Source organism: Ictidomys tridecemlineatus, chromosome 15 (genome assembly GCF_052094955.1).
Source record: "Ictidomys tridecemlineatus isolate mIctTri1 chromosome 15, mIctTri1.hap1, whole genome shotgun sequence".
NCBI classification, from domain to species: domain Eukaryota; kingdom Metazoa; phylum Chordata; class Mammalia; order Rodentia; family Sciuridae; genus Ictidomys; species Ictidomys tridecemlineatus.
This window is the reverse complement of record NC_135491.1, coordinates 32,567,982-32,594,152: the sequence shown is the minus strand read 5'-3', so window position 1 is coordinate 32,594,152 and position 26,171 is coordinate 32,567,982. Positions and strand designations below refer to the sequence as shown.

At 34.8% G+C, this 26,171-nt stretch overlaps 2 protein-coding genes across 6 annotated transcripts in view; one reads left to right on the top strand and one right to left on the bottom strand.

The window, feature by feature from the left end:
- Fto (FTO alpha-ketoglutarate dependent dioxygenase) overlaps window positions 1–5,051 on the bottom strand; it is a 366,796-nt gene extending 361,745 nt beyond the window's left edge. For 2 of the 3 annotated variants that reach the window (XM_005318182.5, XM_078032324.1), the window contains exon 1: window positions 4,894–5,048. In XM_005318182.5, coding sequence (XP_005318239.1) covers window positions 4,894–4,938 — 45 coding nt within the window. In that variant the 5' untranslated portion in view covers window positions 4,939–5,048. Of the gene's footprint in view, window positions 1–4,893 lie in introns of all 3 variants that reach the window. The other variant, XM_078032323.1, reaches the window with a different exon arrangement.
- Window positions 5,052–5,094: 43 nt separating this feature from the next.
- The window catches only part of Rpgrip1l (RPGRIP1 like), a 102,408-nt gene continuing 81,331 nt past the window's right edge, over window positions 5,095–26,171 (top strand). Inside the window, exons 1-6 of one of the 3 annotated variants that reach the window (XM_078032321.1) lie at window positions 5,095–5,315; window positions 7,873–7,964; window positions 9,883–10,027; window positions 13,169–13,461; window positions 17,691–17,793; window positions 19,108–19,251. In XM_078032321.1, coding sequence (XP_077888447.1) covers window positions 7,880–7,964; window positions 9,883–10,027; window positions 13,169–13,461; window positions 17,691–17,793; window positions 19,108–19,251 — 770 coding nt within the window. In that variant the 5' untranslated portion in view covers window positions 5,095–5,315; window positions 7,873–7,879. The remainder of the gene's footprint in view (window positions 5,316–7,872; window positions 7,965–9,882; window positions 10,028–13,168; window positions 13,462–17,690; window positions 17,794–19,107; window positions 19,252–26,171) is intronic. The other 2 variants (XM_021721315.3, XM_021721318.3) reach the window with 2 other exon arrangements.

The following is a 26,171-nucleotide window of genomic DNA, read 5'->3' as shown; positions in this document are numbered from 1 at the left end:
AAAAAAATCAGACAAATAAGAATACACGGCCATTGTACAGAACAAATGGCCTGTACTTATCAGGAATTGTAGATAGCTTGAAGGACAAGGAAATGATAAGAAATTGATTTAAATAACATTAAAGGAAACCAGATTAAAGGAGAAGAGATCAAAGAGACATGACAACTAAAGGTATGTATGATTCTGGATTGGTGCCTGGGCCGGGGATGCTTTATAAAAGAGAGTATTATGACAATTAGCAAAATATGAACATGTCCTTTGGATTAAACAACAGTATTACATTAATATAAAAACCTTTCTGAAATTGATAATTGATGTTTATATGTAGTCCTTGCTATTAGGAAACACATGCAGAACTATTTAGTGGTAAAGAGGGCTGATGTCTCCTACTTACTCTGTAGCAGTTCTTAAAAAGAATACTAATAAGGCTGGGTGTAGTTCAGTGGTAGACAGCTTACCTACCATGTTCAAGGCCCTGGGTTCAATCCCCCACACCTCAAAAATGTAAAAACAGTAATAAAGAGTAACAGTTCATATGTACAGGGAGGGAGAGAGAGAGAGAGAGAAAGAGAGGGAAGAAGGGAGGGAGAGGGAAAGGCATCCCCAATAAAGCTAAGAGAGCAAGGCGTTAACTTGTAAATCCAGACAATAAGTCTATGAGAGGCCTATGTTCTATTTTTGCAAGTGTTCTTTAAGTTTTAAATTATTTCCAAATAATAAATCATTTCATCTGAAAAAAAAAAAAAAACATAGAAGTCCTCTCGGTTAATCAAATTCAGTCAAAAGCCATACCTACTCTGTTGTGGCCCAGTGGCCAAACTTAATCATTTTAGGGTCTCACAACAATCCACAAAAGCATCCATTCTTGTCTCATTTTCTGGCTGGGGAAACTGAGATACTAGGTGTGAAAACCCTGTTCCAACAGCAATCAAACAATAGAAACCACAGTCTAACTCAGGCCATCAATACTAATCTGGACTATTCTGCTATATGCTTTACAAGAAAAATTATTTTTAAAAATGCATGCTCTTAGGCTTTAAGACAAATTAAGTAATGTAATCATGGAAAGTTACCTATTTAGTCCAACTTTCTTCAATCACCCTCCAGACTTGAAAACTGCATAAAAGTCTACAGCAAAAGCAATCACAAAGAAGAAAATACAATCTACATTATTTCAAAGAGAAAAGGAGTACCAAAAGTAATTACCCATTATGGGAATGACAAAGTTTAATTTAAAAAGCAAAAATGACATCTTTGTAACTCTGGAATAAAGCTTTCATAGATATTACACAAAAAGGATGAATCATAAAAAGAAATATTGATAAATCTCTCTTTATTAAAAAACATTAAGTAAACTCAAAGAATGGCAGATAATGTTTGCAAAACTTATACCTTGTAAGGACTTGTATCTAGAAAATATAAAGAACTCCCAAAACTTAACAAGAACACAGACAATCTGCCAAAAAAAAAAAATGCACAAAGATTTTGAATAGACACTTTCCAAAGGAAGATAGACATGTGATCGGTAAGCACATGAGAAGATGCTCCACATTATTAGCCATCAGAAATGCAAATCAATGCCACGATGAGATACCACTTCACAATCACTATCATGGCTTCAGTAAAAGACAGACAATAATAAGTGTTGTCAAGGACAGAGAAATTGTAACTCAAAATTGGTGATGGGAATGTAAAATAGAACCAAGCTGGAAAATATTCTAACAGTTTCTTAAAATGTTAAAACACATTTATTTACATTATGACTAGCAATTCCACTTCTAGTTTTCTACCTATGAAGAATGAAAATATATGTCCACACATAAACTAGGATGTAATTGTTCATGATAGCATTTTTCATAATAGCCAAAATTTGAAGCAACTCAATGTGTATCAACTGATAAACAAATAAACAAAATTTGATATATTTAGATATATGAATGCTATTTACTGGGTAATTAAAAGGAATGAAGCATTGATATGTGCTACAAAGTGGATAAACCTCAAACACATTATTCTGGATAAAACGAGCCAAACACAAAAGATCACTTGGGATATAATTCCATTTATACAAAAAAGTCCAAAAAAAGGCAAATCTAGAGAAAAAAGGTGGTTGCCTAGGCATATAAATGAAATCAAAAAGATTTATATATATTTTATAGCAATTTTTTTCATAATAACCCAAAACTAGAAATAATCCAAATGTCCAGCAAAAGTAAATGAATAAACAATTTTGATACATCTACATAGTAGCCTATTACTCAGCAATGTAAAGGAATAAACTACTGGTAGACACAATAACATGGATCAATCTCCAAAGTCATTATGCTGAATGAAAAAAGACCCAAGAGAATATCTGTATGCTTCCATTTATATGAGATTCTAGAAAATACAGACTCTTATATAATGACATAAAAGATGTTACTGGTTGACTAAGGGCCAAAGTAGATGAAGAAATTGGCTGCAAATAGTAAGGGGAAATTTTTAGAAGGGATAGAAATGTTCTTAATGCCAACTGTGCTAGTTTTGCATGTGTATACATCTGTCAAAACTCAAATGGTACATGATAAATGGTTTTTAAATTACTGTGCATAAATTATGCCTCAACAAAGTTAAAAAGTAGGAAAGAGTAGAAAAGAGAATGAGTAATTGGACATTTTCTATTTAAGATTTAAAACAACTTCTTATATTTAAAGAGAACTAATTTTCATGAGCAAACAATTTTTAAGTAAAAATAAAAGAATTTTTTAAAAGGCAATAGAAAGAAAACTTGCTCTATCAATTCACCATGTTTCCAAGGAGAAAATGGGAAAAAGTTTTGAAGCTGAAGTCAAAAGAACAATTTGTGTTTCCTACATACCCTAGCAACCAAGTTGCCCTGAGCAAGTCACAACTTCTACAAGCCTCAGTTCCCACACCTGTAAAATAGGGATAACATGAACAACTACCTTACAGGCAATGGTTATAGTTTCAATAGAGTAAGGCTTCTTTTGGACTAGGAAGTCTACCTTAGCCAAAATTATAATCCCAGTGTATAGCAATTCATAGATGCTCAATCAGTCTTCACAGAATACATGAATAACTCTAAAATTCAACCTGAGCTGGGCATAGTAGCACATACCAGTAATCCCTGTGACCTGAGGCAAAAGGATAGCAAGTTCAAAGCCAGGCTCAACAATTTATCGAGACCCTAAACAACTTAGCAAGACTCTGTCTCGGAAAAAAATAAAAAAGGGCTGGGGAATGTAACTCAGTGGTTAAGAGCCCCTAATTTCAATCTCTGGTACCAAAAAAAAAGAAAAAAAATCAACCTGAAAGGTGAGAAAGTGCATCATGCCAATATATAAAATTTGTTTCCTTCAATTTTGAAGACTAATACAGAAAGGTCTCCCCCCCTCTTTATGCCATCTTTAGTATATTAACTCTATCATATGGAAACTCAAGTACAGAAACTTCAGGTCTCTTATGAAATGTTACTGTAATTCAGGTCATTATAGACCAGATTTGATGTTTTAAATCCTCAGTTGTACTGCTCTAAGACAGATTCAACTGTAAGACTAAATTCCATGAAAGCAAGAACTGTACCTGCTTTATTTACCACTGATGCTCACTGCCAATATTTGCCTAACACAGAGCAAGCACCCAATAGCATGTGCAAAGACCATGTGAGAAGATGAACTACAGGCAAGAGGGACTTTCAAGAAGGCCAAAGTGTCTGATAGACAGAGAGCAAAGAGTTATGCCCAAGGAAGTTGTGGATAAGACCCAGACCATGCAGGATTCTTTTAGATTATGTGAAGTTTTGTTCTTATCCAAAGAGCAACAGAAGGACATGGTAATTTTTAAACAGGTGGTTGGCAGACTAAATAATGAGAAAAGGGACATAATTAGATTTGAATTTGGGGGGGGAAAAAACTCAACTCTCTACAGTATGAAAGAACTAATTATTGGGGGACAGGGAAACAGAGTATTAAGTTAGAGTATACAGTCTAAGAGGAGGCTGTTCCAACAGTTCATTAAAGATATAATGGTAATCCGATGCAAGGTAGTGGAGGTGGAAAAAGTAGACAGGTAGGTTCCCAATATGTTCACAGAAATTAGTAGAACCCAACTGGGGGGCGGGGGGGGGGGAGATTCTTCTTCTGAGTCTCAAGTCTTCATTTTCGAAACAGGACTGTTGATAAGCCATCTGTATCATATCTATCTTGTAATCTGTTGTGATAAGAATATGAAATAATACAAATGTGCACCAAACACAGGTGCCGGACACACAATAAATGCTGAAAGTAAATAAATACATAGATCTCTATCGCTTTTATTATTGTTGTTGTTGTCATCCCATGGAATAGCAACTACCAGAACGTGTACAACAAAGGTAGTGAATAAGAATGTGGTCAAAGATTCATACCACAGTGCTGAAGGCACAGGCTGTATCAGCTGTCCACTGAGACAACTGTTCCAAATAAACACATCTGACCGCATGATATTTCATCCAGCTCTCAGTCCTCAGAGACCATGAGGGAATGAGAAAGCACAGCTGGTGTGATCACAGTCATCTGAGAGTCCAGGAAACTGAGGCACAAGGGCGGCTACAAATTTAACCACAGAATAGGTGCAGAAATAGAACAAGGGACTGGGTGTCTCGATTCTCATTCCTGAGCTGGTCCAACGGGACTCGGCCTGCATCCTAAGCAACACGAATATACAACACACGCGCGCGCGCACACGCACACACACGCACACGCAGCCCAAGTCTCCAGGATCCTTGCAGACAAGGCCCTGTCATCCCTTGGTTTAACACCGTGCATCCGCTCATCATCAAAGCAAGCCCTTCCGGTTCCCTGCCTCTAGCTCCCAGCGGAGCAAGAATCCCAGACCTAGGGAAGGTCGACGTACCTTAGCTTCGCGCTCTCGTTCCTCCGCGGTCTGTGTGCGCTTCATGTTGCCACTAAAGTCGCCTTCGCCACCGCGAGCCGCGTAAATGCCTGGCCCTGGGCCCCGCCTCCTGCGTGTAGTTCTCTCGGCGTTCTGCTTCTATCCAGCGCCATGCGCCCTCAGAACCTTGAGAACTACCACTCCCAGGATGCACCGCGCGACGCCCGCGAGCGCCTCGGGCTTCAGAGCAGAATTTCCCCGGTCCGACAGCGGACTCAGGGTAGTCCGCTACGCAGCAAACAGGAGGCCTGGAGACCGCGAAGAACTACATTTCCCAGGGGGCAACGGGGCCTGCCATGTTTTTCCCGTGCTCCTCTCGGCCGGCCTCCCATCAAGCTGTCGGCGCCATAGCAACGGTAGCTACCGGCTGGGCAAGAGTGGTGGTGAGTACTCTGGGGGGTGTCGGGGGTGGACGAGGCTAGCGGACCCTAACGCTGCAACACCGGCCAGGGTCCTGGGGTATGCTTTGCGGTCTGGAGAAGACCCTGGAGATCTTGCGTGAAAAGCAGCCCCGCCGAGACACCTCCACATACTCAGGCCTGCATCACAACCCGCCCTTTATCCCCACGCCCAGGAGTGATCCGAAATTTTGTATCCCAGCTCTAAAGCCTACCTAATGAGAGTTGCGGTCCCTATCCACATCCTTCAAGTAGAAGGTCACATACACACTTCACTCACTTACCCTGTGTTCAGAATTGCTTGGTGGACCCTAAACACCTTGAGTGAGTGCCCTATTATTACTTTATTACTTGTTTATTGTCTCACTACTTCTATAATCCGTTAATGCCGTAAAGGCAAGGACTTTGTTTACCATTTTGGTCTCAGTGGCTGATATTCATTTATGCATTCAGTAAATACAAACTTTAGCGCCCACCATAGGACAAGACAGTTCCATACTATGAGCCCCAATGCACACCAGAAGATGTTTATACTTAATTAGGGGACACGATAAACTAGTAAACAAATGAGATATTTTTCAGATAAAGGCTATTGCTATAAAAGAAATAAACCCCGAAGAAATTGGGAAGACGACTACTCTAACATAGGATGGTCAGGGAAAGCTTTATATCCAAGCTCAACTCCAAAGGAGCCAACCAATGCAAAGGCTTTGAACAACACTAGGGTATGGTGGGCTTGTGGAAAGTAGAGGGCAATGTAAGTGAAGTGGAGTGGAGTGAGCAAGAAGGTAGAGTGGGAGCTGTTGTAAAGGTGTTCCCACAACATGCAAGGTTTCTCGACCTCTGCACTAGTAACATTTTGGATGGGATTATCATGGATGCTATGCATCACAAGATGTTTAGTCTCATCCCTGACATCTACCCCACTAGAGTCCAGTACACCTCCCCTTCCCAGTTGTGACAACCCAAAATATCACCAGACAACTACTTCCTAGATTAGTGATTTTAGACAAGTTACCTGATCTATCTCAGCTTCCTCATTTGTAAAGCAGGATTCATTTGAGTAACAGTATCACAAGGATATTGTGGGTAATTTAATTAATTCAAAATAGTGAATTAATTAAACAGAAAACAGTGCATGTCCTAAACAGTATGAGCATTCAGTAAATGTGAACACCATCATCACCTTCATCAGTAGTCCTATAAAATTAGCCTTTACTCTATCATGGAAAAGTAGTCAAGTTTCATGGGTGGCCTGTGGTTTAAAATCTTAATAATTTAAGTCCTAAAAATGATATTTTCTGTAGCAAAGTTTCTAAAAGAAGTAGTTGATCTCCCAGGCATTCATCCATTACCTGTTTCTGTCCCACAAAACTGCATGTTCTCAACTTTTTGGAGTTACAATGAAAATTATGAATCCACTCCCTAAAGCATATTGCATCCACACATATACATACAAAATTTGCAAAAACATATCTCAGTTTTTGGACCCTGAAAGCTCCATGAACTTCATTCATTCATTCATTCAAACAACTATCCAGTGAATGCTAGCTCTCTGAATGTACTAAGCTCTATGCCAGCCTCTAAGAATAAAGAAGTGAACAAGACAAATAAGCTTGCTACATTAGTCTTAACATTATAGAACTTGAAAACCTCTGCCTTAAGGTATCTTCATTAGCAGTTTGCATTTAACTTCTCAGGTACATCAAAATGAAAATATAAAATTTTTCCCCCTTTTTGCATACTATACATTTTATGGACCATTCATATCCAGATACAAAATAAAGTTGCTGTGGCGAATGTCTGTAAAGAATACAAATTGTAAATACTAAAATTAGCTGGATAGCCTTTATATATTGTAATAGCTAATCCCTGCAACCTTTGTCTCGAGATAAAGGCAGGATGTAACAAAAGCAATACCAACTGATGAATTTTTGAAACCATTTTCACCAAACTTGAAATTCCCCATTCATCTGTGCATCAAGCAAAAAATTAGTATTCCAGTAGCATTGACATCCCAAGCACATGGGCTAAATGCTTTCAATTTATCATCTCACTTATTTTTACAATAACTTTGAGGTATTATTTACTTCATTTTTTAAATAAGGGACTGAAACTCAAATAGGTTGCATGGTTTGATGAGCAGTTAAATAATAGAACAACCATTTGGATTAAGTTCCTGATTCAATATTTTTCCACAATATTTTTGTGGAGAAGAAGGGAGCTAGAAAGGAAATATTTCTTATATTTGGAAGTTTAATATTTTTTCACATAGAAGAAAAAAGAGAAAAGGAAGAATGATAATCTTACCTCATTTCCTAAGCAAACTATAGGAAATATACTGTTGAAAGAAACACTGTCTCCATGACTGAATGTAGTATTACTTTTAGAATAGAAGCTTTCATCTTCTTCAAGCAGCACATGTGGGCAATAAGATGTCCATTAAAGTTCTGGTCCCTTATTCGTTTTATTTGGTTCATTCCATTGCATGCTTAATGTAATAACTTGGGAAGAGTTTATTTGAATTTTCGTTTCTCCACAGATAGGCCATGTCTGGTCCAACTGATGAAACTGCAGGAGACCTGCCTGTGAAAGATATAGGTCTAAACCTCTTTGGAGCAGGAGGGTTACAAGGTATGGCCAGCTGTTATTTATTACAGTTATGAACTTTGATCAGTGATTTCTTTACTTTTAATTTAAAGTATTTCTGATATTCATACAAACCAAACCATATAAGTAACTATATAGCTCTTGATTGGACTAAACAAGATGGAGAGTTTGGAACACATATGGTATTTTACTGCACGCATCAATTATCAACAGCTCATAGCAAATGCAAGATCCCCCTCCATTCTGATAAAGAATTGTTATAAATCATCTTTTTAAAATTCTACACATCAGTAGAAACTACATAGAGAGTATCATGCCTCCAAACCAAATTGCCTGGTTTAAATCACATTCACCATTAAAACATTTCTTTATGTTTAAGTTTTATACAAGAGGAAATGCCATATTTAAAAATTTTTGCCTTTCAAGTAGAGTATCTCAAAATGGCTTGTTTATGCAAGTGATAGTAAGTTTTTTTATCAAATTAATATACATTAAAGGTTTTTTTTTATCCTTTTATCACTTAATGGTTGCTATAGAGTTAAAGAGCACTTTCAAATTGAGGAAGAAAACACTGCTTTAAAGAACAATTTAAAATAGAAAGCAATGTTTATATTTGTGTGTACAAATAATGTGTCAGCCATACTCTCTGGCGACACTACATTTACTATTGAAAAACCTAGGGATTTAAAACATATTCCACTAAGGAATCCTCATGTACCATCTAATCAGAAGAGTGTAAATGACTACCTTTAACTATCTCAGAAAGATAGTTAATGTATTGTTTACTAAAAAAAAGATAAATTTTTTAGTAAATTAAAATACATATAATGTACTTTATTGTTAAAAATGAATAGTATGTAAGTTTTGCTTTAGATCTTTCAGGGAGTATCAGGTATTCAAATACAAATAAATTTTAAGACTGCAAAGCTATTTATTGGATTTTCATACTGTTGAAGTTCAGTTCTTGTCCTCCATTACCACCATCAGACTTTAATCTCTGTCAGATTTTTCTTTGTTTTTATTGAACGATTATGGAAAATTGATGTATTTCACAAAGATATGGAAAGTACTAAATTTAAACGTGTGAAAAGATATATGCATGCTCAAAGTGTATGAAAGTTCTATCTATTAAAATAGCTTGGAAAGGGGCTGGGATTGTGGCTCAGAGGGAGAGCACTCGCCTCGCATGCATGAGTCACTGGGTTCAATCCTCAGCCCCACATAAAAATACAGATATATTGTGTCCACCTATAACTAAAAAAATAAATATTTTTAAAAAATAGCTTGGAGAGAAATGATCTGTGAAGCTTTCCAATGACAAATTTTTAAATTTTAGGGGTTTTAAGGGGGAGGGGTTGGTCTTGTGTTACAGTTTTTTTTAATAGCTTAACACCCATGACTCAAAAAAAGTTTTAATCATTGTGTTCACTAAATTATTCTAACTCTTGCCTTTGTAAAAAATATATAAGTAAATATTTTCAGATACTTTAACATGTTTGTGCATGCACCCTTGTCACTAGAGATAGAACTCTAGGACTCACGTTTGCTAAACAAATGCTCTACCACTGAATTACTCCTGCAGCCCAGGGACTCTTTGACTTTTCTGATTTGATTCTTACAGCATTCAGCATATAAATTGAAAAGCCTATTGAATCTGAGTTCCATCTTATAGTCTGAAAGAATGATTATTTGAATATATTTTTTAATAAATGCTATTTTTGCTCAAATCCCTAATTCTAGATATAAAGTACTAATCACAAGATTCTTACTCTCACTTTTCATTATTGTAAACAATTGCTATATAATATTTCTAAAAAAATCTTCCTTGTAGATCACAAAGGAAAAATCTGAATTCATCAGAGATTATTTTAATACCAATAGTTATCATTTTTAAAGACTATGTTAAGTAATCCTATAATTAATTATCTTGGCATTTTTGCAGAAACTTCAACAACACGGACAATGAAGTCTCGCCAAGCAATATCACGTGTCAGTCGTGAAGAACTGGAAGACAGATTTTTGCGTTTGCATGATGAGAACATTTTACTTAAACAGCATGCCCGTAAGCAAGAAGATAAAATTAAAAGGTTATGATAAAAAGCTTTTAGCTTTTTTTCTTGACTCTGTAAAGTTTGGAGGATATGCTTTTTTATAAACTTAATTGAAAACCCCACCTTCAATCTCTTTTGGAACAGGCATGTTGTAAATAAATAGAATTTTTAAAAATGGAAAATCTTACAAACCAGAATAATAAGCTAAAAAGATTGTGTTTATTATGTTTGAACTTGCTATTTGAATGAAGAGAGCAAGCTAATAGCTAAGAGTGCCATGAGAATATCATATCTATAAATAACTTTTGGTTTAATATTTATAGTTTAATAAGCAAATGGCCAGAGCATTTGTTTTTTAAAATGTCATCATTTTAAAATAAAAGTTTTAAAAAATAATTAACTATTACAACTCGTTAGAATACATGTTCCTTTAAGATTTGTGGGGTTTATTAATGAAAACATCACTTCAGTCTCTAGAACATGTTTAAATTAGCTTAGGTTAGTCTATATTTTCAAGGATCTCCACTGTGTGCTGAAAAAGTATTATCATTTTTTATTTATGTGCAAAAAGTTTATGCAAGACTGATGTCTTAAGAATAGATATTCTTTAATTCTTTCTTATTCAGAAATAGTGTGCCTATCTACTGAATGTATGACATTAAAAATAAAAAAGTACATTCACATTTGTAAGCATGAGCAAGTCTTATTCATATTTATGATCTAGGTTCAAAGGAAAGGTGAGAGAGCCATTGAAGAAAGAAGATAGGGATTAGAATTCATCCTGAAGAAGTGACTCCAGTTCATTTTGTACTCTGTGGCTTTTGTTTTAGCAACCCACTTCCCTGCCTTTTACTTGGAGTTGGTTTTTGAGTAATAATCTCGAAAAGTTCTCAAAGTTTGCCTGAACCCCTTTCTGTCCAGTAACATCCATGTCAGCCAAGCAGAATGAGGCATATAGTTTGTGACCACTGAATATTTTTTTTTCTCTTTGTAAGCCTAATTGGGCAGTTAAAAAAAAAAAAAATTGAATTCACAATCTTGACTTAGTTAATAATTTGTCCTACCCAGAAAATAAAAGATAACTTAATAATGAGCCATGTAGTTTCATGGAAAAAGGACTACGCTAGGAGTCAAGTTGTATATGTGTGTTCCATTATCTCTCTGCCACTAGCCTATGGTATTATGTTCAAGCCATTTAACCTCCAGGGACTTTATTTAACTCAGCTATAAGAGTAGTGATCCCATGAACTCTTTGACCCAAAACTCGAAATTTCTTCTCAGTCTTAGACCCCTGACAGTGACTTAAATACATAGGTAGAATCATGTTTAAACTTATCCTTAGATTAATATCTCTTTCTTTTGCATAAATATAGATTTTTTTAAAACCACCTTTTTAAATAAGTACTCGAACTTTACCAGATTACTTAAGAATCATCAATGTCGTAAAATAATCAAATCACATGAAAAGTATTTCTATTTCTGGACACACAAAAAAATTATGTTTCCTAATAAAGTTTGCTTGAAGGTCAGCATAAAAAATGGAAAGACACTTTTGATGTGCTTCTCTTGCCTTAAAAATTAAGGTCATTTCTTTGGATATTGAGTGCTTTTTCATGTTAAATCTGATCTCTTCTTTTGACCATAATCTGTATCTCTGTGTAACAATCTGTGTTACAGTAGACTCAAGGATTTAGATTGACATCTCATTTGGATAACTACCTTATTTTTATGGATAAGACATTGGGTGGAGCTTAGCACCCTGAACTCTAATATTAAAGGGCAAGATAGAAGGTGCCTTTGATGGACTAGAATACCTAGCCAGATTTTCCAATGATATATCATTCTCTGGATTAGGTGGAAAAGGAACTAATCCATTGATTATTTTACTAGGATGTTTGTGGTACTCTTGGATCTTGGTTTTTATTATCCTATATCCCTTATAAAGCATGCTTAATGGATGTGCCTCAAGGGAAAAAGAAAACAATCTTAACTGATTATGTTATGCATAGCTCTCCCTGATGCCACATGCTGCAGGCCGAGTAACCAGAAGTGTAGATAGACATGTATTACTACCGATTTACAGAGGACTCTGCTTAGGGCAAAAAAAAAAAAGGTTGTTCTGTGACATCCCAAAGCTATTAAGGATTTTTTTATTTCACTTTTGTTCTCTTAAGTAAAAGCTTCTGTCCATAACCATGCTAAAATAAAGCAAACCCCATTTAAAGAAAAATGAAGTGTGTTTTTATTTTCAATCTCCTGTCTGGGCCTTTATAAAAATAGATTCACTATAAACTAGAATCAGCTATTGAAGATGTGCGACCAATTTTGTAAAGTCTTGAACTTGTGTGTCTCATCAAAGCCACCTTTTCTTTCTTGTCCTGCCAAGATTTTTCCATTCACTGTCAGGCATGTTTTCCGTACGTGTATATTACATCACCCCCATGTGCCCTTTCTGTCTTTTGTTCTGTCTAACCAGTTTTTATCAAAACTTAAAAGAATCAAAGGTATAAACTCCTGAGATGTCAGAGTACAATTTAATTCTAAATTTAAAAGTGGCATTAAAATGATACTTTTTACATCTCACTATTTTCTACCATTAAACTCAAGTGTTTCTTGAGGACTAAGCAAGATTTAATGGTGCATTTTGGTTTCTTTTGAAATTTTCATTGAGCTTTATATGTGTGCATCTATGCATTCTAACATTTTTATATTTATAATATATCTTAATCCTATAGAAACTGAAAACAGTATATTACCAAAATGTTGCATAGTCTTAACACACTTTTCAAAAGTTTTAACTTACTGTGGATTGCAGATATAACCCACCATATCCACAATCTGTAACTACATTTAAGTGCATACAGCATTCCTATATAAGGTCATGCGTTAAAAATTGCATTTCAGGAACATATGGAGTAAATATGTGTCCTCTCTTTACTAACCTTAAATGATAAGCCTTAGGAAACTGTTATTTGTCAGTGCTATAAAGCAGATTGTTGCCCAGTGGTTTCAATTATCATCAAAGGATTCTTCACAGGCAGTAATAGTTACATCAAAACCTGAAATTTATTATTCAGGTTCTGCACTGAAGTCTTCACAGTGATTATGTTCCTTTCAACAGAATGCATTTTATGCTGACTTCTCACATTCCTTTTCATCTTTTTATTATTTCCCTAGAATGGCCACCAAGTTAATACGGCTAGTTAATGACAAGAAAAGATATGAGCGGGTTGGTGGCGGCCCCAAGCGGCTGGGACGAGATGTGGAGATGGAAGAAATGATTGAGCAGCTGCAAGAGAAAGTTCATGAGCTTGAAAGACAAAATGAAGTCCTCAAAAACAGACTAATTTCAGCCAAACAACACCTTCAAATCCAAGGTTACAGGCCATACAATTATGTACAGTCTCGTGTTAACACTGGGCGTAGAAAAGCAAACGAAAATACAGGCTTACAGGAGTGCTCCAGGAAAGGTAAATGGAGACTTTCAGTAAACCCTAAATTTAAGTCCTATAATAGATTCTTTCATACAGACACAAACAGTTTTATTTCTATATTTTACATGTTTTAAGTATCAAAAGATATAGAAAATTAGTTTTGAGCTTGCTCTTTGATAAAATCATAATATTGTCATGAAGATCATTTTATTTAAGAGTTGGTTCTTTTTAGTTGATTTTTTTATATTAAGAATAGAAATCCGGCTGGGGTTGTGGCTCAGTGGCTGAGCGCTCATCTAGCATATACAAAGTCCTGGGTTCGATCCTCAGCACCACATAAAAATAAGTAAATAAAATAAAGGTATTGTGTCCAACTAAACTAAAAAATAAAATATTAAAAAAAATAGAAATCACATTAACTCAGACAAGTGAGGGAAATCAGCTAGTTTGCTTATATGTGGCCACATTTTTTTGAAGGATCACATTAAACTTTTTCATCCAAAATCTTTTATAAAATTTGCAAAAGTGGCCAAGTGTGGTGAGTACACACCTGTAATCCCAGCTACTCAGAAGGCTGAAGCAGAAGGATTCCAAGTTTGAGGTCAGCCTAGCCAGACCCTGTCTAAAAAGAAAAAAATAAAAATACTAGGGCTGCAGCTCAGTGATAGGGCATCCTGGATTCAGTACCCAGTACCAAGAAGTATTGAAATCTTTCTTGTTTTGTGGAAGCAGTGTGACAGTGGACTATGTGTATAACTAAGAATTTAAAAAGTTGGGTTCTTTTTCCTCCACTTACTAGCTGATCACCTTAAAAAACTCTCCTAATCATCATAAACTTGAGTTTTCTTTACATATAAAATAAAAAGTATTGAAGTGGGCTGGGGATATAGCTTAGTGGTAGAGTGCTTGCCTAACATGGATGAGCTGTAGGTTCAATTCCTAATACTTCCCAAAAAATCTCCAAGTGACCTTTATAAAAGTCTTTTCCATCTGTAAAAATAATCACAGGTCAATTGTTTTCTTCATTTTAAAAATGAATAACCTAAAATTTACCCATATTACAAAGCAATTGTATTGCCAAGATAGCACTCAGTATAAATTTAAATATTTCTAATAAAAATTCCCAATTCTCTCTATCCATAGACAAACCTTATTATAACAGAACTAAAAATAAATAAACTTTTTTTTTTTTTTTTTTTTGGTGGTACTAGGGATTGAACCTAGGGCTTTTCACATGCTAGGCAAGCATTCTACCATTGAATTACATCCTCAGCCCTTAAGTAACTTTTTAAAATTTCATCTACTGGAGAAGGAGATAATTGATTTTTGTTTGGAATATGCTTCACATAAAGATCAAACACCTTCAGGAATTTAAAAATCATGCAAAACTGTACTTTCAATTCATTGAGGAAGGAAAAAAACATATGAACTTAAGGGGAGAAAAATTTGTTGTAGCTTTCTCTCCAAACCAAAATGTTAACACTATCTGTTCCAAAGATAGAATTCCTTTGAAGTCAGTAAGGCCATCACACAGGCAGGAGGCAGCTGCAGGATGAAAGGGGTTGGCTGTTCCTAGCTATGTGAGATTGTGGTCAACTTTGAATATAACCAAAGTAAGCATAATGAATTGTAAATCAGAAAATACATACTGTCATTAATTACGTTTTTTTATATGGAAGAGAATAGCTGACCTCTAGCCTCATTTTTCCCATCTATAAAACGGAATGATAATAATACCAGATTAGACAAGAGGTGAAGCTTTTGTAGGTCTACAATAAATTATTTTAACTTTAAAAAGTCACTTATTCTCTAATTTAGTCAGAATATAAGTGGTCAAGATGATATCTTTGGTCTGCGAGGTCTTTTATACGAAATAAAAATAATGTCTGAAATTTAGTTTTCTTTACATATCAAATAAAAATACTTTTTAGACTAAAATGACAAGCTGATCTAGTATATGAATTATTATTTAAATAGAAGAGATCAATCAATAGAGGGGCTTGGGATGGAGCTCAATGGTGGAGCATTTGCCAGACACTGCCAAAAAACAAAAACATTCATGGAAGTTTGACTACAAAGCTTAAATTTCTCTTTATGATTGTACACTCTTAATGACCCAGACCTTTTTTTTTTTACTAAACATAGAGTCCAGAACAGGGAAGTTGCACAAAACATTAGTGATGAATACTTTCTTAATCACTATTTTTCTGAGTAAAGCTGGGGCATCATTACCAAAGTTGATACCTCAGCTCTGCCTTTGAGGACTGCCTCTGAGGCTGGGATTAAGGCCAGACTTGTCAGGAATATCTCAATGTTCAGGGACTAGACCAGAACCCAAACCCTCTCTAGCCATGGGAAGCCTTTACCCTCAAACTGCTGTACAAATAACTGTCATTTTCTATTTGTGCTTTGGGATAATGGATGAAAAACACTGGCTTGATTGTGGTTGATACTATGCAAACACAATTCTTGTTGTGAACAATGAGAGGAACAAAAATTTGTAAAGTTTATGTTTTAAGATATAACTATTAGCAAATCACCATGAAACTGTTAATTTTAAGATATATTTTGAATATTTTTTTAAACCATGCTGGTAATGTTGAATTTTCCCTTGATTGATGTAAGAAAAGCTTAAAAATTAGGATTATTGCCAAAATAATTTTTTTTTAAAGAGAGAGAGGGAGAGAGAGAGATATTTTTTTTTTTAATGTTTATTTTTTAGTTTTCGGTGGGCACAACATCTTTGTTTGTATGTGGTGCTGAGGATCGAACCCGGGCCGCACGCATGCCAGGCGAGCGCACTACCGCATGAGCCACATCCCCAGCCATTGCCAAAATAATTTAACTGGAAAATTCCATCATACTAAAATATTTGAATGTGTTAGGCAGAGCCTTTTCTGTTATTTTTTTTTAATTATTTTTTGAGACATATGGGCCTTTATTTTTTTCATTTATTTATATGGGATGCTGAGAATCGAACCCAGTGCCTCATACATGCTAGGCAAGCATTCCACCACTGAGCCACAACCCCAGCTCCACCTTTTTTATTCTTTAAGCTAGTACAGCAGTAGATATTGAACATATTGGAAAGAGCAAAAAATAGTTTTATTATTCTAATTACAGTTCTAATTTATAACGATGTGTATGTACATCAAAACATCATGCAGATGGCAAATACAATTTTATCTATCAATTTAAATAATAAAATAACATTCACTTTTTTTGAAAGTAAACTTTTCTAAAGAAAAGAGTTTTATATCTGGGACTGTGCTCAATTTAAAAATCTCTATCATTTGTCATCCTTTACCTTAAACTTTAATAGTTTAATTATTCCATAAATGTAAAGTAATTAATATAACTGAAAGTATGTCTCATTTTTAATAATGGGAATATCCTTGTAAAATTGCATATAACTTTTTAAGAAACAGGTCTCACTCATGTTGCCCAGGCTGGCCTTGAACTCCCAGTGTCAAATGATCCTCCTGCCTCAGCCCCCCAAGTAGCTGAGCCAGCATATATAACTATTTTTATTAAGTTACAATTTTTAAAATTATAATTTAAATGCAAGAGGGAAATGTCTTATTTAAAGAAATACTATCAATCTAGTCTCAAATCATCTTTCCTAAAATATGAATTTTCTTATTTAGGTAGAATAACAAAGTATAGGCAACATGCTGACTTAGGGTCAACAAATTGGAATGATTTAGAAATTTTAAAAAATCATTAACACGGGCTGGGGATGTGGCTCAGCGGTGGCGCGCTCGCCTGGCATGCGTGCGGCCCGGGTTCGATCCTCAGCACCACATACCAACAAAGATGTTGTGTCCGATAAATATTAAAAAAAAAAATTCTCTCTCTCACTCTCCTCTCTCACTCTCTCTTTAAAAAAAAAAAAAATCATTAACACAAAACAAGTTAAGTTTTTGAAAACTTTTTCCTTCAAATTTTAGTTTACATTGTAAAGACTAGAAATTTTTTTCAGAAATTACTGCAGGAGTTCTAAATCAAATTATTCCTAGGTAATTTGGTTTTCATAGTATTATTTGTTAAATGGGCAACAGTTGCTGCTTTATTTTATTTAATACCTACTGCAGGTGAGATCTAATATTCTCTTTGGCATTGTATTTCTAATTCTCTATACAATGGAGCACATATGTCTTAATACTTAACAAGAGATTTTATTATATTGTAAATATCTTATGATAGCAAATAAAGGAGATTTTAAACTTCCCTTCTATAATCATATTTTATTCCTATATTTTTAGGTATAAGACTCCAAGATGTAGATGTAGCAGAAACTGTACAACCTGTGCTTACAAAATATGGCAATAGTTTACTTGAAGAAGCCAGAGGAGAAATAAGAAATTTGTATGTATTCTTTTTCATGGTTATTTTAGAACTTTGTTTATTGATCATGTCTTATTTTGATCCCTTCCTTTCCTTTATTGTAAACAAAAATGGGGTATGTCTAAATAATTTGCTTCACTAAAATACAGCTAGTTCTGAGGGGTAATAACAGGTATTACATGACATGTTTTCAGTAAAATAAGGGAAATGAATAGCTTATCCACTACATCAATGAAAAAGTTTATAAAATAGTCTTCTTTATTCTAATTTTACCCCCAAAGGAATGGCATGGCATCCAATCATTTAGAGTAGTATAAACTTTAGAGGCAACATTTTCATTCCCAGAAAATCACAGGTAACTTTTTTCTTTTTTTTTTTTTTTTAGATCCTGAATCAGCCCTTTTTGTGGTTTAAAAAAATAAATAAAAAGGAATTGGGAGGAGTGGCTTAAAAATCTGAACTTATCAGATACATATGGATTTCAGATATTGTTTCCCTATGATTCTATGGTATTGCATTCTTCATCATATCATGGTTTCAAAAAAGTTACTTCTGCAACATTTAGGTTTCTTTCCCAGTTAATCAAAGCCTCATGGTTTCAGTGTCTTTGAGTTAACCAAATGAAGATAAGGTTCTAGTTTACTTATAGACTTTCACCTGAATTATCATGAAAGCAAAACAACACTAAATGAGGAAAGAGAACATGACACAAAAAGTAAATAGTTTAGACAGTTGCTTAAGAATAATATGGGCTTAAAATGTTTCTTTTTGAATATTTTAAATATCAGTTATAGTAATGATTAGCCTGTAAGAAAATAAAAGATTTGACATAATTTATTACCTGATAATCAGCTGAGAAATCAGAGTTCGTACCAATTTCCTGAGGCTCATTGCACTGGGATACCATCAGACACAGAAGAAAAAGATAAATGCATGCCAGAGACCACTAAGTTATGTTTGGCAAATTTCCCGCCATCCTCTCTGAAGTGTTAATTTGGGTGATATAGGCATATGTGTATATATGAAAGAAGAAAGGCACATTAATTATCTGAAGACCGGATTGTAGAGTACACAACAGGTGATCAATAGAATTGAATTAAACCAAAGTCCAATCCATTGCATTATTATCTTGTTAAAAAGCAGTATCTTGAATTGTTCCATATGTATTTCCAAATCATCACATTCAATCTGCTACTATTTCACCGTGTGCAGAGGCAATTAAGCTAAACTTTTTAACTTTTGCTTGCTCTTTATTATGAAGAAATATCTTTGCACTGATCTTAAATACTACAAATTTTCCTCAACTACAGATACTTAGAAGGCTTTTTATTTCAGAGAAAATGTTATTCAGTCACAAAGAGGCCAGATAGAAGAGTTAGAGCATTTGGCTGAGATCCTAAAAACTCAGTTGAGGAGGAAAGAAAATGAAATTGAGTTATCTCTTCTTCAGCTTCGAGAGCAGCAAGCTACAGATCAAAGGTATGTTAAAATAGAAATACCATTTTGATAAGGTCAGAATTAGTTTAAAATAGTTTATCATGTCCGTAAAAGGATACATTTATCTAGACTATTTAAAAATCATTTTTTACTTAACATTATTTCTATAGGCCTACTTTAGACCTACTAACTACTATCAACAACTCTCATGTAAGGGCTATTTTCCCTAACCTGCCCCTTTACAGGTTCTGATTAGTGGAAACTGCCCTCGTCTATTTACTTCCTTTGCTAAAATCGCAGGAAGTTAATGTCATTTCATTGTAGCTACTGAAAGAAGTACGGGGTATAAGATTTTATCTGTTGATTTACCTTATATACAAGTCTAGCATAAATTCAATAATACGGTTACAGTTGGTGATCTCAAAGATGTTACCTCTCCTCAAATCCAAAGTTGGCGTTGATCTGTTGATTATTGTGGAGGATGATGGGACCCATCAGTAGTTGCCCTAAAGGCATTTTGCCACCACTGCATTTTGGACATTTTATAAAGTATAGTGTTTATGCTTGGACATTGTGCTTTCAACAAGACTTTATCCTTTTACCTCATTCTTTCTTGAATTATCTTTCTCCCTTTATGGCTTTTTTTTCCTTTAATTTTTTATTGTTTTGACTAAGCATACCCCAAATCAGAGATAGTAGCATATTGAATCTATCACTCGGCTTTAACAATTATTAACATGTTACCCATCCTATTACATAAACCCCTTCACCTTTATTTTCCTCCATTAATTAGCCTCAGCCAGATATGTCACTAAGATACTTTCGTATGTATCTCTTTCTGATAGGGAATTTTTTAAAACATAATCACCATGCCACTGTCACACCTGACAAAATTAATTGCCATTCTTTCATATAATCTAATAACCAGTTTATATTCAAACATTCCTAAAGATGTCTTTCTACTGTTCATTTGAATTGGAATCCAAATAAGGTCTACACCTTGGATTTAGTTGCTATATCTCTTTTGTATTTCATTAATCTCATTTTTTCTTAAACCAGACAGAGTTCCACTTTTCTTTCCCCCTTTCCAGTGTGTCTGATGTTATGCATATGTGGCTGGATTCTTATTTAGAAAAACAAAGAAAGATTTCCTAGTGTTTCTTTTCACATTCAGTGTTTACCCTCTTTTAACAAACTAACCTTACATGGTAGCATATGAAGAAGCTAAGAAAAGAAGCATATCATCAAACTTGTTTAAAAATGTAAAGTGAGCTAAAACATATATCAAAAGCTTTATACTTAAAAGATTTATGGGCTAGGGTTATGGCTCAGCGGTAGAGCGCTCACCTCGAATGTGCGAGGCCCTGGGTTTGATCCTCAGCACCACATAAACATAAATAAATAAAATAAAGATGCTATGTTCAACTACAACTAAAAAAAAATTAAATTAAAAAAAAAGATTTAATTGGGCACAGTGGCACACCTTATAATCTCAGCTCCTTGAGAATCTGAAGCAGAGGGATTCTGCATTCAAGGCCTGCCTCAGAACTTAGTAAGGCCCTGAGCAACTTAGTCAGCCCTTGTCTCAAAATAAAAAATAAAAAAGGGTGGGGATATGAATTAGTGGTAAAGCATCCCTGGGTTAAATCCCCAGAACCAAAAAAAAAAAAAAGAAAGAAAGAAAGAAAAGTTAGAAGAGTAGCATAACCTCTAATATTTATGTGTAAAACTGAATTGTATAAGAAAGCCTAGTAACTAGTAACATTACATACCATCCTAAATGCACAGCAAAAGAAACATGAATATTTTTGAGAATTATATTTAATTATATTTAAATGTAAACATATTTAAATTTTAATTAGACATGTTTACATTATATTTAATTTGAACCCTGACTTTAAATCATGATTGTCTAGGTGTGACCCATGTTTCCCTGGGAAGAGGAACTGATTTAGATTCAACCTTCTTGGAAAAAACAAGAAATGGTTCCTTATAAGGTACAGTGCCAGAGAGGACAAGACCCCTTCACTGAATGTAATGATCTTAATGTGATTGCTAACAGCCATAATTCAGACATTATCTAAATACAAAAAGTTCACATAAGCCAAGCTCAAGCTTGGGGCCCATCCTTATCTGCTGTTTTCAACCATTATTGCAAGGTTATCAGGGAGTACCTTCCTTTTTATTTTTCTCATATTCCCATACAGTCAGATGGACTATGTTAACTGATCCTTTTTCCAGATGGATATGATTGTCAGAGCTAGACTTTCAGTGTTAATTGAAAAGGAGATCCAAAAGTCCTTCAATCCTGGGTCACAACAGCAGCAGAAAGAGAGTGATAGACAAGGACACATGCTTTTCTACTATAAATATTGCCAGTAAGAGTACCAACATGTACTTATAGAGGAGCTAACCTTAAAAAACAAAAGAAGGGCTTCCTCAGGGGCCTATGTTATCCATATAAACAAAATAAGCAGTCTTTTCTGTAATACCAAGAATTATAAGTGGAAACAAAATTGGTATTACAGGCCAAGAAACTTTTGTTGCAGAGGTCAGGGAAATAAATCAGTTTTTACCCTAGCTTACTGAATTTACAAAAGTGAAAATTTACATGTCATTTCCTTAGAAGGAAGAGTATCTATAGTGAGTAGCATATCGTTTCTTGAAATATTTTTGAAACTGAAGAAATAAGTTAAAATAAGAACTTTCAAGGCTATTTTTTAAAAATATGTTTATACATAGCTCAAAATTTTATGTATAACAGCAATTTTTTGAGACTAATGGAAAACTGTTGAAAAAAATTTAGGGAGAGTATAAAACTTGGTATAATTTACTGTAGAGAAAAATCACAAAATGGAAAACATATTTAAACTTCTCTTTCACGGATACATTATTTCAGATTTGAAATTCTAGAAGTCTGATCTGGATGTTGGACCCCTTGTTCTCAAACATGAACCTAACATAGTTGTAATCTTCAGAATGGCAGTGCTTGATATTTATGGCAGAGAGCCTTTTCATAGAATATTACAGAAACTCTTCATAGTATGTGTTTAATAGACCAGTTTGGTTTGGCATCAGTTTGACATAAACTTTTGGTTATCCAAAGCCTTTAATTGCTTTGAAGTAAAAGCCCAGTGCTGCTCCTTTTTATTAAAATCATGTTTTTTCCTGTTGTTGTGGTCTATTTTGGAAGACTGAGTTGTGATTTTTGCATATGTTCTACATAATGCCTCATTAGCAAAAAATCTTGTATCATTTACAAGTAGCCTGAATGTCTGTGTTGTTTTGAACAAAAATCCATATTAAAATTTAAACAATATAAAAATGCACATTTTCTGCTTATTAAAAAGGCTGTCTTAAATTAAATGCAAAGCAGTAACCAGTGAACATATGTACATGAACATTAAAATCAGAATGATTTTACCTTTTATTGACTTTTTCAACTCCAAAAATATGTATACTCTTAACAAGTGTGCTAAGTGTTGTATTTTTTTTTTAAATAAATGTTAGGGTGTTTACCTTCTTAATTAAAAATCATGTAAGTGCCATAATGTCTCGGTGGAGGAAATTTAACCCATATATATTTCAGACACTCTGACTTGCCCTCTTCTCTTTGGCAGACAGCGGATTGTCAAATCTTAGAATTGAGAGGCCTTTTGCAGCCGCGCGTTATAAGAAACATCTTGGCTTTAAGGGCTGTCTCTTTCTCCCCTGTGCACAGATAACAGGATTACTTCCTAGCACTCTAAGTTTCTCCCCAAATTATCATTTTGAAAAGCAGCAAACCTACAGAAAAGTGAAGAAAATAAGAGAGTGAGCATTCACATACCTTGCACCTTTTAGCAATCTATGAATATTCCACAGCCTGCCTCTGCATTATGCAGGCTTGCTCACAAGCCCTTCTTTCTCTCCTCTCGTCTCTCCCTCCCTCCTCCACCCCTTCACTGCACTTCTCTCTTTCTCTCACCCCTTTTTTTCCTTCTATTCCTCCCTTCCTCCTCTCCCATTTGATAATTAGGTGCCTATGTTTCTTCATTGTACACATATCTTCAAGGAACAAGGACATCCTCTTATATTATAGACACTCTATAAACATTTAACCATGAATGACACAGTTGCCCCAGTTGATCCAATAATGCTATTTATTGCTGCACTTTTTTTATTAATGTGTTTTGTTTTGTTTTGATCTCGGATTCAGTCAGAGGCTATGTGTTGTATTTAATTGTCATGGTATTTAGGTTTCCTTTATTTTAGAATGTTCCCTGCTTTTTTTCCAGCCCATTGACAGTTGTTTGCAGAATGCCCCTCAATTTGGATTTGCCTGATTGCCCAGCCCCCTAATTAAGAGGGCACATCTGGTTTTCTGATGGTGGGATAACTGGGGCCAGGAATAACCATGCAAACATTAGAACACAGGGAGATGATCTGTCGTTTTTAAAAATAATATATTCACTAAGCTCTCGCTATCATTTTGCATAGTTTAGAATTTGTCCAGTGACAATTATTTCACTCATACCATTTTTTTATTCCTATGTTTCTTAAAATTAATATTGTCTAAGATTTTTCTAGATAGCACTTGATATATTTTCCCAATACTTTATACAAACCACAGAAATCGTCACAAGTAATCATATCTAGTGTATAAACATAAACATGACAGTGGAGGGAGAGTTACACTTAAGAGCATCTTAGAAGAAGGAAACAAGTTAAAAGAATGGGAAGAATTTAACCCTTAAAACTAGATTTGAGTGGTGGCTTCATAACTTAAGGACTCTGGCCAAATTTTACTTCTCTGAGCATCAGTTAACTACCCAAACTATAAAATGAATAGATTGAAATGGGTGAATGGTTCCCTACTCTGTAATTAACAGTCATTATCTCCTTCGGGAACTTGTGCTTTTGAACCATTTTGCCTACTCAGTAATCTGTATTTCTTAATTTAATCATTATTTACATTTGGTATTCATCAAAGACCTATATCAAATCAATTATTCCTTCTGATAATTGTGAAACAGCCTATGTTAGTGCCCAGGACTGGCATGATCGTATCAAAAACTAAAAACAATACAAAAGCTTTAGTTCACTTTTGTAATTTAATTGCCAGCAAATCTACACTTCCCATTGGGGTTTATGGAATATTGACTAAAGTCCCAGATTCCCCTTCCTATTACTATAAAATCTATAGTTAAAAATTCATTAGACGTAATCCTAAACATGGTTCTTTTAAGAAGATGAGCCAGGATTTGGGTTACTCCTGTCCCCAACCAGCCCCATCTTTCTTCATGTGAATGTGATTATATGCATATAGAGAGCTCTACTACTGTGCCTCCATTTCCAGTGGTGGTGAAAATAAGAAAGTTCTGATTTGTGCTTTGACCCAACATCACAGGAAGTTGTGATACACAGGCAAATAAACATACACAAATTTTTTTCCTCAGTGAAATGTTTTTCCACCTCCCCCACCCACCATAGTACTAGGAATTGAATCCAGAGATGCTCTGCCACTGAGCTACATCCCTACCCCTTTTAATTTTGAGATAGGACCTCACTTAGTTGCCCAAGCTGGCCCCACACTTGGGATGCTCCTACTTCAGCTTCCACACACCTTTGCAACCGGATTCGCCTTAAATCAGAGATCCTTGTTTTCCCCCATGATCTCAAGTAGCAGTTCTGAGCAAAACTATTACCTTTCAAAGAGACTTTTCCTTGGCTATTTTAGTGAATCTTATTCATTCCATTTAGTAGCATTCTTTGTAGTTGAATTCAAAAGTGGTACCCTACACAATAATTGTTACCTGTATATCTCTAATAAGAACTATGAATGGCCTACATTTCTTTCAACAGGAGTCTGATTTGTTTTAAAAAGGAAAAAAAAAAAAGGAAACTATTTTTTTTCAACCCTAAGGTTGTTTTCAGTTTTATTCCCCAGATTTGGTCAGCCTAAAACAATTACTCAAAAAGATCCTCTGTGGGCTGGGGCTGGGGCTCAGTGGTAGTACACTTGCCTGGCATATGTGAGGCACTGGCTTCAATTCTTGGTACCACATATAAATAAATAAAAATAAAAGTCTATCCACAACTTAAAACTTTTTTTAAAAAAGATCCTCTGCATTCTACCTCATAAAATATTTGACGTGATTAGTTCTCAGAATCTCATACCCAAGCCTCTGTGTTGTAGAGCTTTCTCTTCTAAATGGTGTTAAATGCTATAACGTTTTAGTCTCAAAAAAAAAAAAAGAAAGAAAGAAGAAGAAAACCTTTTTTTTAGGTTTCAAAATCCTTACTGTAGCAAAGAATGAAATGTTCATGGGGGTGGAGGAGGGGAGTTGAGTGCCTGGGGAATGAAATATATGAAACTTTCACTGGAACAAAGATTTTTGCTTCTTAAGCTTTCATATTAGACTATACATTACATAGCTCTACTGAAAGTTGTTCCTTCTCCAGTGTATCTGAGGTTTTAAGTTTCTGGATTTATTATGGCACCCAGTAGCAAAGCTGGAGTCAAGTGTTTTTAAGGCTTCCATTAGAAATTCCTTTTTCAGAGTTTATTGCTTGACTGTTTCAAATTATATGAGAGAAACTTGGCACACAGGTTGTTGAGCTGGATTACTTTTTTCAACATAAAATCTAATTTATTTCAGTTTGTTTTTAATCTAGAGATGGGCCAACAACTTTTCTCATAGTTTTCAAAGATTTGATCATAATTCTAAATCACATGTCCATAAAACTGAAAAAGGAAAAGAAGGAAAAGAAATGGCATTTTCCAACTTAATTGTTTCTGTTTTTTTCAAAATCCTTGTTGAAAAATGTGAGAAATTTATTTTTACAAAGCACTTAATTAATGTGCTTGGTATCTGTTTGCAAATCATTTCACCATGTGTAATGTAGCATGTACAAATTGGAGCATGACTGTCAGAGTTCATCTGAATGTTTTTACCACATATTCTTCTCTCTGTTAGAAT